We start from the raw sequence: 13,988 nt of genomic DNA, 5'->3' as shown, positions 1-13,988 counted from the left end.
CAACAGGGGCGCGTTTCTGCGGGGCTGCGCCCGGTGCCAGCGCCGCTGCGCCCGCGGGAGAGCGGGGAGATGGGAGGGGGCTGAGGACGGCCTGACAGGTTTGAATTCTCCTTCCCTGCCTTGTTGATAAGTTGTCACGCTAATCCAGACACCGGGAACAGCCTGGATCACGGCGAGCCGGGTGTGTGTGTGTGTGTGTGTGTGTGTGCGCGCTGGGGGGAGGGAGGGAACAGGCAGAGCTTCACGCAGGGCTGTGGCACACGGCTCCATGTGTCTGCACCCCTTGTGCCAACGGGGTCCCCGACCGCCGGCGTCATGGGAGCTGCAGGAACAGCACGGATCCGTGCAAATCCACGCACACACACACACACAAGGAGATGTCCCACCCCGCACGGACAGACCCACAGTGCCGGGGGTCCGCGGGCGCTGCGGGGCCGATGGGCTGACACGTGGGGGTCTCTGTGCTTGCTCGGCAGATGGGAGCTCGGTCGCCTGCCAGCCCGGCGCACTGGAGAACGGTGCCAGCCCGCCTGCAGAGTGGTTCCCACGTGCCCAGGGCCCCCGCCAGCCCAGCAGCGACGGCGACGGCCCCGAACGCGGCTTCCGAGTGAACCTGCACTGCAAACACCCGCGGCCCAGGTAGCCCGGGGGGGGAGGGAGGGGGGGGTCCTCGGCCGGGGGTGGGGAGCAGAGGGTGCAGAGGGGTTGGGGGGGCAACGAACCGCAGCGCTTTGCTTTGCTTCAGTGGGAGGGGGGCGAAGCGTCGCTCAGTGGATCCCTCGGCTTGGGGGTGGGGGGTGGTGGGAGGGGGGTGGGGGTGCTGGGTGCCCCTTCCCACTGTTGGGTGCCGGAGCCGTGTGTCCTCGTGTGGAGCTCAGAGGTGTCCCCGCGGTGCCACCCACTCGCAGCAAAGGGAAACTGAGGTGGGGGTGGCGGGGGGACGCTGTGGCTGCTGTCACCTCATGTGCTGCCCCACTGCAGCTGGCTTAGGGTAGCAGCTGTGCGTGGGGTGGCCCCGGGGGGGGAAGGGAAGGAAGCGGGGAGGGGTACGGAGTGGGGGGCCGGGGGGGGCAGCACGCAGTGGCGCTGGGCCGGGGTTGCCAAGGAGCTGAGCTCACTCTTTCCAGCCTCGACTTTCCGTGAGCTGTGTTTGCAGGCGGGGGGGGGGGACGAGGTGACAGCCCCCAGCTTTGGTGCCTCACCCCCTTGGGTCGTCCTTTCTGCACCAGCACACGTCCCCACGTCCCTTCTGCTGGCATGCCACGAGGGGAAGCCCCCCAGCCCCCCCCCATGGCACCCCCTGGGCACCCCATCCCCCGTACCGAGGATGCACCAACAGCTTCCTGCCTCCCATCTGCCCTCGAACAAAGAACTTTCCTTCTGCCCACCCCGACCCCATCTCGGCCCCATGCCGCGCCGTGCCGTGCTGTGCCGTGCTGAGCAGGGCTGAGCCGTGCCATGCCGTGCTGTGCCGTGCCGTGCTATGCAATGCCGGGCCGTGCTATGCAATGCCGTGCTATGCAGTGCCGTGCCATGCAATGCCGTGCCGTGCTACGCAGTGCCGGGCCGTGCCGGGCCACGCTGAGCCGTGCCGTGCCGTGCCGGGCAGCTCTGCGGGCGGGCAGCGCGGCTCGCCGGGGACACCTAGCGGCAATGCGGCCGCAGGGCCCCCGCCCGCCCCGTTCCCGTAGCCCGGCACCCCGGGGCACGCCGCAAAGCCCGGGCTGCGCGTATGGGGTGGGGCTGGGGAGGTCAAACCGAGCATCCTCGGCCCCGCAATCCGTTCCGGCTCCGCGGAGGGGCCGGTCAACCTATCCCCTCTGTCCCCAGATCGCAGGCGGCCTCCCCCGGCCCCTGCCCCGCGCCAGGGTGATGGGCACCGGCCGTGCCGGCTCGGGAGCACCCCGGGGAGGAACGGCCCCTGGTACGGCCCTCGCAGGGACTGGCGCTGGCACGGGGGGGCACCGGGGTCCCCCTCACCGGGGGCTAACCCTCTGCACCCCTTCCTTTGCAGAGAGCTCAAGTGCAATAGCAGAAACAGCAGCAAAGCCGAGGGTAAGGCGTGGCCGTGGTGGGCGGGGGGCGGGGGGGGTCTGCGCCCCGAGAGGGGGCGGGGAGGGCGCGGGTGGTGCCGCGGGATCCTCACCGTCCCTCTCTGCCCCTCCAGGTCCCCGCCTCACCTTCCCCGACCCCCATGTCAGCACCTGCTCAGCCCAGCGGCACGCGGGGGAGGAGGAGGTCAGGATGCGCGTGAAGCCCCCGGGCCCAGTGGTAACGACCAGCGTTGTGCGAGGCTCGCCCGACTACGTCCGAGAGCCCAAATTCTACCCTCCGGGGCACCCGGCGCAGCAGCCCCCCGCTTGCCCGGCGGAGAAAGCCTTATCCTGCAGCGTGCTCAGCTTCCCTGAGGGCTCGTGCCCGGCGCTCGGCCGGGAGCACCAGGCGGGTTCGCTGCTGCACGGCGACCCGGCCGACCGGTGCCAGGGCGTGCACGGCGGCACCAAGGAGGCCGAGGAGCTGCTGGGCTGCGCCGGCGAACCCCGGATCCTGGGGGGCAGCGCGGAGGAAGCAGCCGCCCGCGATCGGGCGCCCGACACCTTCCCCAACGCGACGCTGGCCTCGGGCCGCTGCAACGTCGACAGCATCGTCGCGCTGCTCCGGAGCAAGTGCGGCAACGGGCACATCAACCTTCACCCCGTGGTGCAGCTCATCGACATCATGAAGGACCTCAACCGCCTCTCCGAGGACCTCAAGAGCAGCGGGGTGCATCTGGACTGCGGCAGCCTGCGCGGCAGCAGCGGCAGCGGCGGTGGCCACGAGGACGGCCGGCTGCTGCCCGCCGACCGCGACCTGCAGTACAGCTTCTTCTCCTCGCCCTCCCTGGCCAACAGCATCCGCAGCCCCGAGGAGCGTGGGGTGCTCTGCAAAGCCGAGCCGCCGCGGCATCCCCGGCCCCCGGCCCGCGACGGGGAGGGTGAGGGCGGTGGGGGGAGCGCCCCGCAGCCCCCAGCCTCCGGCAAAGCGCCCGCCGAGGAAGCGGGGTGCTCACAGCCCGACGCCGGTGACTACTCCGAGCTGGCCGAGGCGGACATCCTCAACGAGCTGGCCTCGCTGGCGTGCCCGGGGACGCAGCTGCTGGAGTCGCAGCCGATGGAGCCGCAGCCCCAGTTGCTCCCGGCTCAAGAGCTGGACTCCCAGTCCCGGCTGCTGGATTCCCGGTCCCTGGAGTCGCAGCCCCAGCTGCTCGATGCGCAGAGCTTGGAGCCGCTGCCGGAGTCGCTGGAACTGCAGAACCTGGAGCCGCTGGGGCTGCAGTCGCTGGAGCCGCTCTCTGAATCCTTGGAGCTGCAGTCTCTGGAGCCGCTTTCCGAATCGCTGGAGCTGCAGTCGCTGGAGCCGCTGGCCGAGCCGCTGGGGCTGCAGACGCTGGAGCCGCTGCCCGGAGCGCTGGAGCCGCAGCTCCTGGAGGCGCGAGCCCCGCTGCTGCCCTCCGAGCCATCCCTGCTGCAGCCGCAGCCGCTGGGCCCCGTGCCGGAGCTGCTGGAAGCGCAGCCGGGCGCCGGGGATCCCCTACGGCCCCACAGCCTGCAGCCCCGCCTGGGGGGCTGCCCGCTGAGCGGCGTGGTGAAACGCGGCCCCTGCGGGGGTCGGGGAGCCGGGAGGTGCGGAGAGGACCACCGCAAGTACGCGCTGCGCCGGACTGACAAACCAAAGATGCTGTGCCGCCGGAGGAGGGCAGGGCGAGGGCGGAGGGCCGACGTTGTCCCCGAGAGCCGCGTCCTGCCCCTCGCCCTGCCCGCCGAGCTGCCCCCCGGGCCTGAGGAGCCCGGCACCCCGCTGCTGGCCCCCCCGCCGCCCCCTGAAGCCCTGGAGCCCGATGAGGTGCCCAAGACCCCCGCGGCAGCGGGGAAGAAGAGCAAGTGCCGCGGGGTGCGGAAGATGGTGGTGAAGATGGCCAAGATCCCGGTGTCCCTGGGGAGGAGGAACAAAACCACCTACAAGGTGTCGTCGCTCAGCAGCAACCTGAACCTGGAGGGCAAGGAGCTGGCGGCCAGCAGCTCCATGGAGCCCACGCCGCTGCTGAAGATGAAGAACAACGGGCGCAACGTGGTGGTGGTCTTTCCCCCCGGCGAGATGCCCATCATCCTGAAGCGCAAGCGGGGCCGGCCTCCCAAGAACCTGCTGCTGGGCCAGGCCAAGCCCAAGGAGCCGGCCCCGGAGGTGAAGAAGAGGAGGAGGAGGAAGCAGAAGCTGGCCTCGCCGCAGCCCTCCTACATCGCCGACACCAACGACAGCAAGGCCGACTACTCGGACGTGTTGGCCAAGCTGGCGTTCCTCAACCGGCAGAGCCAGTGCTCGGGGCGCTGCTCCCCGCCGCGCTGCTGGACGCCCAGCGAGCCCGAGTCCATCCACCAGGCGCCCGACACGCAGAGCATCTCCCATTTCCTGCACCGCGTGCAGGGCTTCCGGCGGCGCGGCGGCAAGGCGGGCGGCTTCGGCGGGCGCGGAGGAGCCCACGCGGCCCGCGCCTCCCGCTGCTCCTTCAGCGATTTCTTCGAGGGCATTGGCAAGAAGAAGAAGGCGCCCGCCGCCCTGCATGCTGACCCCGTGCACCCGCGCAAGAGGGGCCGGCCGGAGCCCGACCCCGTGGGCAAACCCAAGCGCAAGCGGCGGACCCGCAAGAACGGGGTGCTGTTCCCCGAGCAGAACCCCGGGCAGAGCTTCAGCGACAGTGCCTCCGAGTGGGCCGGGGAGAAGGGCAGCCCCTGGGCCCCGCACCACGGCCACGCCGCCGGCCAGCCGGGCCGCAACTGCGGCTACCAGGGGGCCGAGGCCCGGCCTTTCCACGCCGCCGCGCTGGAGTCGGGCTCCTCGGGCCGCGCCGGCTTCTACGCGGGCGGCGCCGGCTCCTCGCAGGCCGAGGTGGGCCAGGAGCGGCACAGCCTCTTCACGGGGTACTTCCGCTCCTTGCTGGACTCGGACGATTCCTCTGACCTGCTGGACTTCGCCCTCTCGGCCTCGCGCTCCGAGTCCCGCAAGTCGGCTGCCTACGCCGCCCCCCCCGGCGCCATGGCGGCCCAGCGGGGCGGGCTGGCCGCCTACCCGGCACGTGGCGGCAAGGTGCCGGCGGCCGCGGGCCCCGGAGCTGAGGCCTTCCACGCCGCCATGCAGGCCCGGCAGGCTTTCCCTCCCGGCCGCCCGGCTGCTGGTTACGGCGTCGGCCAGGCGGGCTCCTCGGAGTGCCGCGGCGCCGAGGCCTTCCCCAAACTGGTGCCGCCTTCCGCCGTCTCCCGCTCGCCCACCGCGCACCCGGCGGGCACGGCCGGCTACCCGCAGTACGGCGGGTACAGCGCGGGGCAGAGCGTGGCCCCCGCCGGCGTCTTCCCCCCGGGGAAGCAGTACCCCCCGGCGCAGGACTGCCCCACCAGCAAGGACTGCAGCTTCGCCTACGGCAGCGGCAGCAGCCTGCCCTCGTCCCCCAGCAGCGCGCACAGCGCCGGCTACGCGCAGCAGCAGACCGCCGGGCCCAGCCTGCCGCTGGGCAAAGCCTCCTTCTTCAACAGCGCCGAGGGCGGGCAGTTCTCCAGCGCCTCGCACACCCCGCTGCGCTGCGACAGCCGCGCCAGCACCGTCTCTCCCGGCGGCTACATGGTGCCCAAAGGCTCGGCCTCCTTCCAGCCCTCCCCCGAGAACTGCCGGCCGTTCCCCAGCGCGTCGCAGTGGGCGTTCCGGCAGGGCTACGGCGGGCTGGAGTGGAGCTCGGAGGCGTTCAGCCAGCTCTACAACCCGGGCTTCGAGTGCCACCTCAACGAGCCCAACGTCATCCTGGACATCTCCAACTACACCCCGCAGAAGGCCAAGCAGCAGACAGTGTCGGAGACCTTCTCCGAGTCGTCCTCCGACAGCACGCAGTTCAACCAGCCGGCCGGGTACCGGCGCGCCAACAGCGAGGCCTCGTCCAGCGAGGGCCAGTCCAGCCTGTCCAGCCTGGAGAAGCTGATGATGGACTGGAACGAGGCGTCCTCGGCGCCCGGCTACAACTGGAACCAGAGCGTCCTCTTCCAGAGCAACTCCAAGCCCGGCCGGGGCCGGCGGAAGAAGGTGGACATGTTCGATGCGTCACACCTCAGCTTCTCGTCCTCGTCCTCCTCCTCCTCTGTCTACCCCTCCAAGCGCAGCACGGGGCCCCGGCAGCCGCGGGGCTCCCGCGGGGCGTGCGCCTCCAAGAAGGAGCGGGGCACGGGCAAGGCCAAGTTCCCCAGCAAGGCGCAGGCGGTGAACCCGCTGTTCCACGAGAGCACGGACCTGGGCTTGGACTACTACAGCGGGGACAGCAGCATGTCCCCTCTGCCCTCCCAGTCGCGGGGCTTCGGGGTGGGCGAGCGGGACCCCTGCGACTACGCCGGGCCTTACTCCATGAACCCCTCGACGCCGTCGGACGGGACGTTCGTGCAGGGCTTTCAGAGCGACTCGCCCGGCTTGGGGCAGCCGGAGCTGGAGGGCAAGCACTTCCCCGCGCTGCCCCACCAGCTGGCAGCCCCCGGGCAGCAGGCTGTCTTCGAGGCCGGCCTCCAGAAAGCCTTCTCGCCCAACTGCTCGCCCACCCTGGCCTTCAAGGAGGAGCTGCGGGCGGGCGAGCTGCGCAAACTGCCCGCCTGCGACTCGCTCAAGCACAGCATGCAGGGGGGGGCTCTGCCGCACGGCCCCCACGTGGCGTGCCGCGACCTCGCCATGCCGCAGCCGCACTACGAGTCCCCCAGCTGCAAAAACCCCCCGTATTGGTACTCGCCCACCGCCAGCACCCGCAGCCCCTCCTCGTACGACGGCAAGGCGGGCGCCGGCATGCTGGTGGACTTCATGGGCAGGACGGACCCCTCGTGTCTCAACCCCCATTTGAGCAGCCCCGGCGGCCCCCACCCCTCCAAGGGCGAGAAGGAGCCCTTGGAGATGTCACGCGCCCACCACCGCGCCCCCTACGCCTGTCCCCTGATCAATGACTTGAACATCTCCCCCGTCCCGAGGGACTCCATGCTGCAGCTGCAGGACAACTACAGGTACCCCACGTTTGCACCCCAGGGGCACCCCGTCATGGCCCCCGCCCAGAAGAGCGGGTTCTTGGGGCCGATGGTGGAGCAGCACCCCGAGGACACGTTTACGGTCACCTCATTGTAGTGCCACTGACGTGCCAAGCGGACAGCGAGGTTTTGTTACAGGGTAGGTGAGGTGTGATGCTGGGGGCGGGGTGGTGGGGGCACAGGGGGGCACAGGGCCCTTCTCACCCCTCTCCTCCCCCCCTCCCCCCCCCTTCCCCGTGTTGTGTTTCTCTTGCAGAGGTAATTTAGCCAGCACTTTTTTTCTGGAACACTTTTCAAGTTCTGTATTTAACTGGGATTGGAACCGTTTGTTTGTTTTTTATGAAAAGAAAAAAAAAAAAAAAAAAAAAGATTAAAAAAAGGCAAAAAAAAAAAAAAACCCAAGAAAAAAAAAAGGCAAAAAATAATTATAAAATATGCGAAACAAAAGGAAAAAAAAAAAAAAATGGAAGAAGAGAAAAGGAAGAAAGAGACAAACCCCATTTTTCCCCTCCACCCCCCTTCGTACTACGACCGCTCCGTCTCACCCCAACCTGGCGCTGCTTTCCGGACTGCCCTGCAGAAGGACAATCGGACGGACGGACGGACAGGGGGGCAGCGGCCCGGATGCCCCCTCCCTGGTGCCGTGGGGACCCTCGGCTGCCCTTAAGGGGGGGGGATCTGGTTTGTTTTTTTTTCTTTTCCCTTCCATTTGCTCACTTGCTGGGGGTGTTTTGTCGTGCCGGACGGTGCTGAGCGCGGAGAGCTGAGCGCCAGGAGACTTGGGCAGCTTCGCCGTGGGACCCTGAGATGCAGCTGTCGTCCAGTAAGTGCTGTATGGGGGGGGGATCGGGGTGCCACATCTGGGGTGTGTGGGTGTTGGATGGAGGTGAGCACGGCCCCTGAGCCTGAGGTAGATAGGCAGCAGACCCCTGGGTATGTGGGTGCCAAGATGAGGTGACCGGGACCCCAGATTCCCGGGTAGGTGGGCGCCAAAGCCTTGGCTGTGTGGGTGTTGGATGGAGGTGAGCAGGAACCCAGAGCCCTGGGGAGGTGGGCATCAGACCCTCAGGTTTGTGGGTGTTGGATAGAGGTCAGCAGGACCCCAGACCCCTGGGTATGTGGGTATTGGATGGGGGATGTGCAGGACCCCTGACCCCTGGGTAATGGGCACGAGACCCCCGGGTATGTGAGTGCTGGGTGAGCATTATGAGGACCCCAGGCCCTCAGACGTGTAGGTGTCAGGATGAGGTGAGCAGGACCCCAGACCCCAGGTAGATGAGCACCAGACCCCTGGATATGTGGGTGACAGGGATTAAGAGGACCCCAGACCCCCAGGTATGTGGGTGCCGGGATGAGATGAACAGGATGCCAGACCCCCAGGTCGATGGGCATCAAACCCCTGGGTATGTGGGTATTGGATGGAGGTGAGCAGGACCCCAGAACCCTGGGTGGGTGGGCACCAGACCCCTGGGTATGTGCATGATGATGGGAGGGAGTGCAGGACCCCAGACCCCCAGATACGTGGGTGTTGGGTGGGGGATGTGCAGGACTTCAGACCCCTGGGTGATGGGCACCAGACCCCTGGGTATGTGGGTGCTGGGTGGAGGTGAGCAGGACCTCAGACTCTCAGTAGATGGGTGCCAGGCCCCTGGGTAATGGGTGTTGGATGGAGGTGAGCAGGACCCCAGGGTATGGGAGTGTGACAGATTCCTGGATATGTGAGTGTTGGGTGGGGGTGAGCAGCCCCCTGAGCGCTTTGGGTGAGGGGAGAGAACAGGACCCCAGAGCCCTGGGCACATGGGTGTCAGACCCCTGGGTATATGGGCTCCAGACTGGGGTGATGGGGACCCCAGACCCCTGGGCACATGGGTGTCAGACCCCTGGGTATATGGGCTCCAGATTGAGGTGATGGGGACCCCAGACCCCTGGGCACATGGGTGTCAGACCCCTGGGTATATGGGCTCCAGATTGAGGTGATGGGGACCCCAGACTCCTGGGCACATGGGTGTCAGACCCCTGGGTATATGGGCTCCAGATTGAGGTGATGGGGACCCCAGACCCCTGGGCACACGGGTACCAGAGCCATGGCTCTGTGGCTGTTGGATGGAGGTAACCAGGACCCCAGACCCCTGGGTATATGGGTGCTGAATGGGCATGAAGAGAACCCCAGATATACATGTGCCAAACCCTTGGGTAGGTGGGTGCCAAACTGCTTATGGGTGAACCCCACACCCCGGGCATGCGGGTGCTGGGTGGTGGTGGTGGGGGGGTGTTCAGGACCCTCATTACATGGGTGCCACCCATTGGGGACACCCACCCACCCCCTCCTCTCCCCACAGCCCCCCCAGCAGCGCACCCTGTGCCCTCCGCCGGCCCCAAGAGCAGAGAGGAGAGGAGAGAGGAGGGGGCTCCGCTTCTCCCCGCCGCCTCCCCCCCCCTCCCACCCTTATCCCTCCCCCCCCCCCCACCGCCAGAAGCAGAGGGGACTCTTCGGATTTCGAAATGATTCTTATTTTTTATTTTTTATTTTTTATTAAGTTTCGTTTTCTGCACAAAAAAAAAAAAAACCAGCAATTGTAAATACTTTTGAGGTAAAAAAAAAAAAAAAAAAAAAAAATTAAAAAAAAAAAAGAAAGAAAAAAGCAAAAAAGGCAAAAAAATTCATTCCCTCCCCCGCCTTCCCTCCCCACCCCCCCCCCCCCCCACCCCGGCCCCCCCAAAAAATGAATAAAATAAAATAAAAAGGGGGGAAATGTGGAGAGATGGTGGCGAAAAGCTGAAGCAAAAAGGGGACAATGCGGAGAGAAGAGCAGCATCCCTTCGGTGTGCACTGAGAAAAACTTCTTTACAGATCGACCGAGGGGGAAAAAAAAAAAAAAAAGAAAAAGAGGAAAAAAAAAAAAACTAAAAAAAAAAAAACCAAACCACACACACACACAGACAAAAAAAAAAAAAAAAAAAAAGAGAAAAAAAAAATGGAAAAAAAAAAAAAAAGTGACAATAACCTATTTATTGTATATAATGTTTTATTATAAATCGTGTCTTGTATATTGCATCCCCGCGCATCCACTGTGCTTTTGTGGCTTGCGGCTTCCTGGGGGGGGGGGGGCAGGTTGGGGGGCTCAGCCCTATTGTAGCCTATGGGAGTGGGGGGGGGGGGGCAGTGAGTGGGGTCCTGGAGCATCTTCATCCCTCCAGGGAGCACGGTGCCCCCCCAGCACCCATGGGTGCCCTCCTCGCCGCTCTTCAACTTGTAGGGATGGGGCTCAGCCCTGCAGCAACCTTTGGGAGAGGGGGGGGGGGGCTCAGAGGTGCTGCAGAGCAGAGCTGTGCGGTGCTGGGGGGGGATCTGGGAGGGGGGGGAGGAAGAGGTTGCTATGGAGAACAGCACACAGTGCGTAGTGATGGACAAGGGGTGAGGGGGGTGTCTGTGTGGTGCCATGTGAGCCCCTCCCCAAAAATAAAGGTGTGTGGGGTTGGAAGGGTGACCCATAGCTCAGCTCGTGTCCCCTTGTAGGGTCGGGATGCTGGGAGTGAGGAGGAGGCGGAGTGCAGCCCCCCCCCCCATCAGGCAGCCCCCCCACCCCCCCCCCCAGTCAGGTGCAGGAGGTTGGGGTTCGGAGGAGGCATTGCTGTGGGGCAGGGCGCAAAGTTGGGGGGGTGGGAGGGCTGCTCTGCAGTGTCTGCAGCACCCAGAGTGCTCCCCAGGGTCCTTGGGATAAAGCGTGGGGGGGCTGTGGGTGGAGAGGATGGGAGAGAACTGCTGGTATCTGGGGGGGCTGCAGCATCACCACCTGCATCCTGGGGTTGTCCATTGCATTCCCAGACCACCTCCATCCCATAGACCTCCACCCCATCCCCAGGGACCACCCCCATCCCACTGACACCCACCAGAGATGATCTCCATCCCATGGCCATGCAGGTTGAGCTGTGGGGACCCATTGGGTCCAGTGCCCTGTGCCCACCCCGGTGCCACCCAAACTCCAGGATCTGCACCGTGCAGGAGGGCACCGTCCCTCCACTTTGCCCCAATGCCATTTTGGGGGCACGGTGCCCCCCAGGGGTTTCGGACACCCTCCCCTCCACCTCCTTCAAATTAATGGCAGTGCCGTGAAGAAAATTGAAGCCATTACTCTTCCCTCCCGTCCTCCATACCCACGAAGCTCACCCACTTGACATGCTAATCACAGCTAACGAGGAAGGGAGGCCATTCCCCACATCAGCCTGGTGCAGCTGGCATCACCCCACCGAAGCCCCCCCAGCTCTCAGCAACGCCACCCTCATCCCTGACCCCATTATAACACGGGGGGGTGGGGGGTGGGCAGGGGCTGCTGGAGGTGTCCCCACTGCAGGGAGGGCCTCAGCTGCAGTGCTGCTTTTCCCAGAGGAAGGGCCAGGCCCTGGGAAGCTATTTCCCCCCTCCATGACCCCCCCTCTGTGCTCCTTCCGCTCCTCCCGCAGTGATTCGGGCTCTGGGTGTGATGGTGAGTGCGGTGCTGGAGGACCCCAGCCCCATTTTGGGGTCCTGCTGAGCCCCGACGCACTCACCGCACCCAGCAAGATGCAGCTGTGCCCATCAGCCCCACATCCACGTGCTGGACTCAGCCCAGCCGGGCAGAAAGCTCTGGAGCCCATTAACATTCCCCTGAGCCATCTCGTCCCCTCTCTGCCCTGCCTCTGTTTTAATCAAGCCCAGCCTGGCGCCGTGCAAATAACCGGGGCGGTCGGCACCCTGCGAACCCACAGCGCTGCTGGCGCCGGGCACTGCTGCCCTGCTGTGTGCCCACATCCCTCGGGGCGTGCCCACCTCCCTGCTGTGTGCCCACCTCCCTGCTGTGTGCCCCTGTCCCCCCAGTACGTCCCCATGCTGCTCACACACCCCAATGTGCCCCAGCACATCAGTGCATCCCCAGGTCCCCCATGTGTCTCCATGCCCTCGGTGTGTCCCCATGTTCCCAGTATACCCCCATGTCTCCAGTGTCCCCATCATGTCCCCAGTACATCCTCATGTCCCCAGTGCCCCTCTGTGTCCCCAGTATATCCCCACGACCCCAGCGTGTCACCAAGTCCCCAGTACTTCCCCCATATCCCCAGTGCATCCCCAAGTCCCCCATGTGTCCCCATGTTTCCAGAGCACCCCCATGTCCCCAGTGTGTCACCACATCCCCAGTGCACCCCCATGTCCCCATTACGTCCTCATGTCCCCATCATGTCCCCATGCCCCCAGTGCACCCCCAAGTCTCCACTGCCCCCATGCCCCCATGTCCCCAATACATCCCCATATCTGCGATGTGTCACCATGTCCCCAAGCCCCCCTCGTGTCCCCAGTGCCCCCCACGTCCCCAGTACATCCCCACGTTCCCAATGTGTCACCATGTCCCCAGTGTCCCCACATGTCCCCAATACATCCCCTTGTCCCCATTGCATCCCCATTTCCCCAGTATGCCCCCAAGTCCCCCATGTGCCCCACGTGTCTCCAACGTGCCCCCGTGCCCCCACTGCAGCCCCCTGTCCCCCTCACGTCCCCACGCCCCATTGTGCCCCACATCCCTGCACATGGCAGCACTGTGGCTGCCCATCCCGGGGGGCAGTGGGGGGGCTGTGTGGCCGTGGGAGGGGGGGGGACAGAGCCTCACACAGATCTTCACTCTCTGGTAATTTTCACAGCCGTGCTGGAGCCGGAGGAGCTGAGATCAGCAAAGCGAGGGCCAGGAGAGCAGGGGAGGGAAGCGAAGGCTCTTGCCAGGCTGGCAGTAATGTTTGCTGGGTGATGGAGCCGGGGGGGGGGGCTGCATGCCCACCCCCAAGCACAGCCTCCAGTAGGGCAGTGGGGTTTGGAAGGTGGAGGTTTGGGTTCCCCTAGACATCCAGGAACTGGGAGGGGATGGGGAACCCCACATCAGTGTGTGCACACCCCGCTCAGTGGGGCGGGAGGCAGTGCTCCTTTTGGGGGTGCAACAGGGGGTCCTGACCCCATAGGGTGGGGGCACTCGGAGCACATCCCCATCATTATGGGGAGCTGAGGGGTGCCCAGCCCCTGGGGGGGCTTCTCTGCAGGGGAAGCAAGAGGCATCAGGAGGGTTGTAGGGGCATCGAGGCGTCGGGGAGGGCAGCTGGGTCCTACAAGGTTAGAGCTGTCGGGGTTATGGTGGCCCTGTCCTGTAGGAAGCAGGCAGGAGCGAGGCCAGGTGTGCCCACATGGGGCTGGCAATGGGTTGTGGTCCTTGTGGGGTTTGGGGTGGGAGCTGTATGGGGTACGGTGCCAACCCCACCGCTTGTTTTTCCAAGGGCCCGGGCTGCTATGAGTTATCAGCGGTGGCAGAAGCGCGGCGCTTCCTGTCTCGGTGTGCACGCCGGCTCCTCAGGGAGGGATTAAGGGGATTATATTATTATTTGTTATCACTGAGGGGGGAGAAGGGAAAAAAAAAAAAAAAAGAAGAAGAAGAAGGAAGAAACCTCCATTGCTGGGAACTGTGCCTAATCAGAGCAGAGATTAGCTCCTGCCCTGCGCCTTGCGCCTCGCCCACGGACTGCAGGAAATGGGACCACGGTGACCTGACCTGGGATGGGGATGTGGGGGCTGCCCCGTGGCTCTCATGTCCCTCCCACTGGGGTAATGTAGGGCCAGAGGTGAGCGATGCCCCACTGCCAGCTCAGCCCTGAATGATTGAGTCAGATGGAGCAGCTGGGGGAGGGTGGGTGTGCCGTGGATGTGCCATGGATACACAGTGGATGTGCCATGGATACACAGTGGATGTGCCATGGATACACAGTGGATGTGCCATGGATGTGCCACGGTTGCACCCATGGATGCGCAATGGATGCACAGTGGATTTGCCATAGATGCACCCATGGATGTGCCCATAGATGTGCCACGAATGTGCTGTGGATGTGCCCATGGGTGCACCACAT

At 65.2% G+C, this 13,988-nt stretch overlaps 1 protein-coding gene across 7 annotated transcripts in view; it reads left to right on the top strand.

The window, feature by feature from the left end:
- AHDC1 (AT-hook DNA binding motif containing 1) overlaps positions 1–7,431 on the top strand; it is a 43,309-nt gene extending 35,878 nt beyond the window's left edge. For 6 of the 7 annotated variants that reach the window (XM_090124233.1, XM_031595010.2, XM_031595008.2 and 3 more), the window contains 4 exons: positions 477–639; positions 2,015–2,055; positions 2,168–7,215; positions 7,333–7,431. In XM_090124233.1, coding sequence (XP_089980359.1) covers positions 2,245–7,173 — 4,929 coding nt within the window. In that variant the 5' untranslated portion in view covers positions 477–639; positions 2,015–2,055; positions 2,168–2,244 and the 3' untranslated portion in view covers positions 7,174–7,215; positions 7,333–7,431. Of the gene's footprint in view, positions 1–476; positions 640–1,830; positions 1,925–2,014; positions 2,056–2,167; positions 7,216–7,332 lie in introns of all 7 variants that reach the window. The other variant, XM_090124232.1, reaches the window with a different exon arrangement.
- The last annotated feature ends 6,557 nt before the right edge of the window (positions 7,432–13,988 follow it).

Source organism: Phasianus colchicus, chromosome 24, assembly GCF_987193195.1.
Source record: "Phasianus colchicus chromosome 24, bPhaCol1.hap1.1, whole genome shotgun sequence".
Classification (NCBI taxonomy): Eukaryota; Metazoa; Chordata; class Aves; order Galliformes; family Phasianidae; genus Phasianus; species Phasianus colchicus.
Note: the sequence above shows the minus strand (reverse complement) of the source record. Positions and strands in the feature narration are given on the sequence as shown.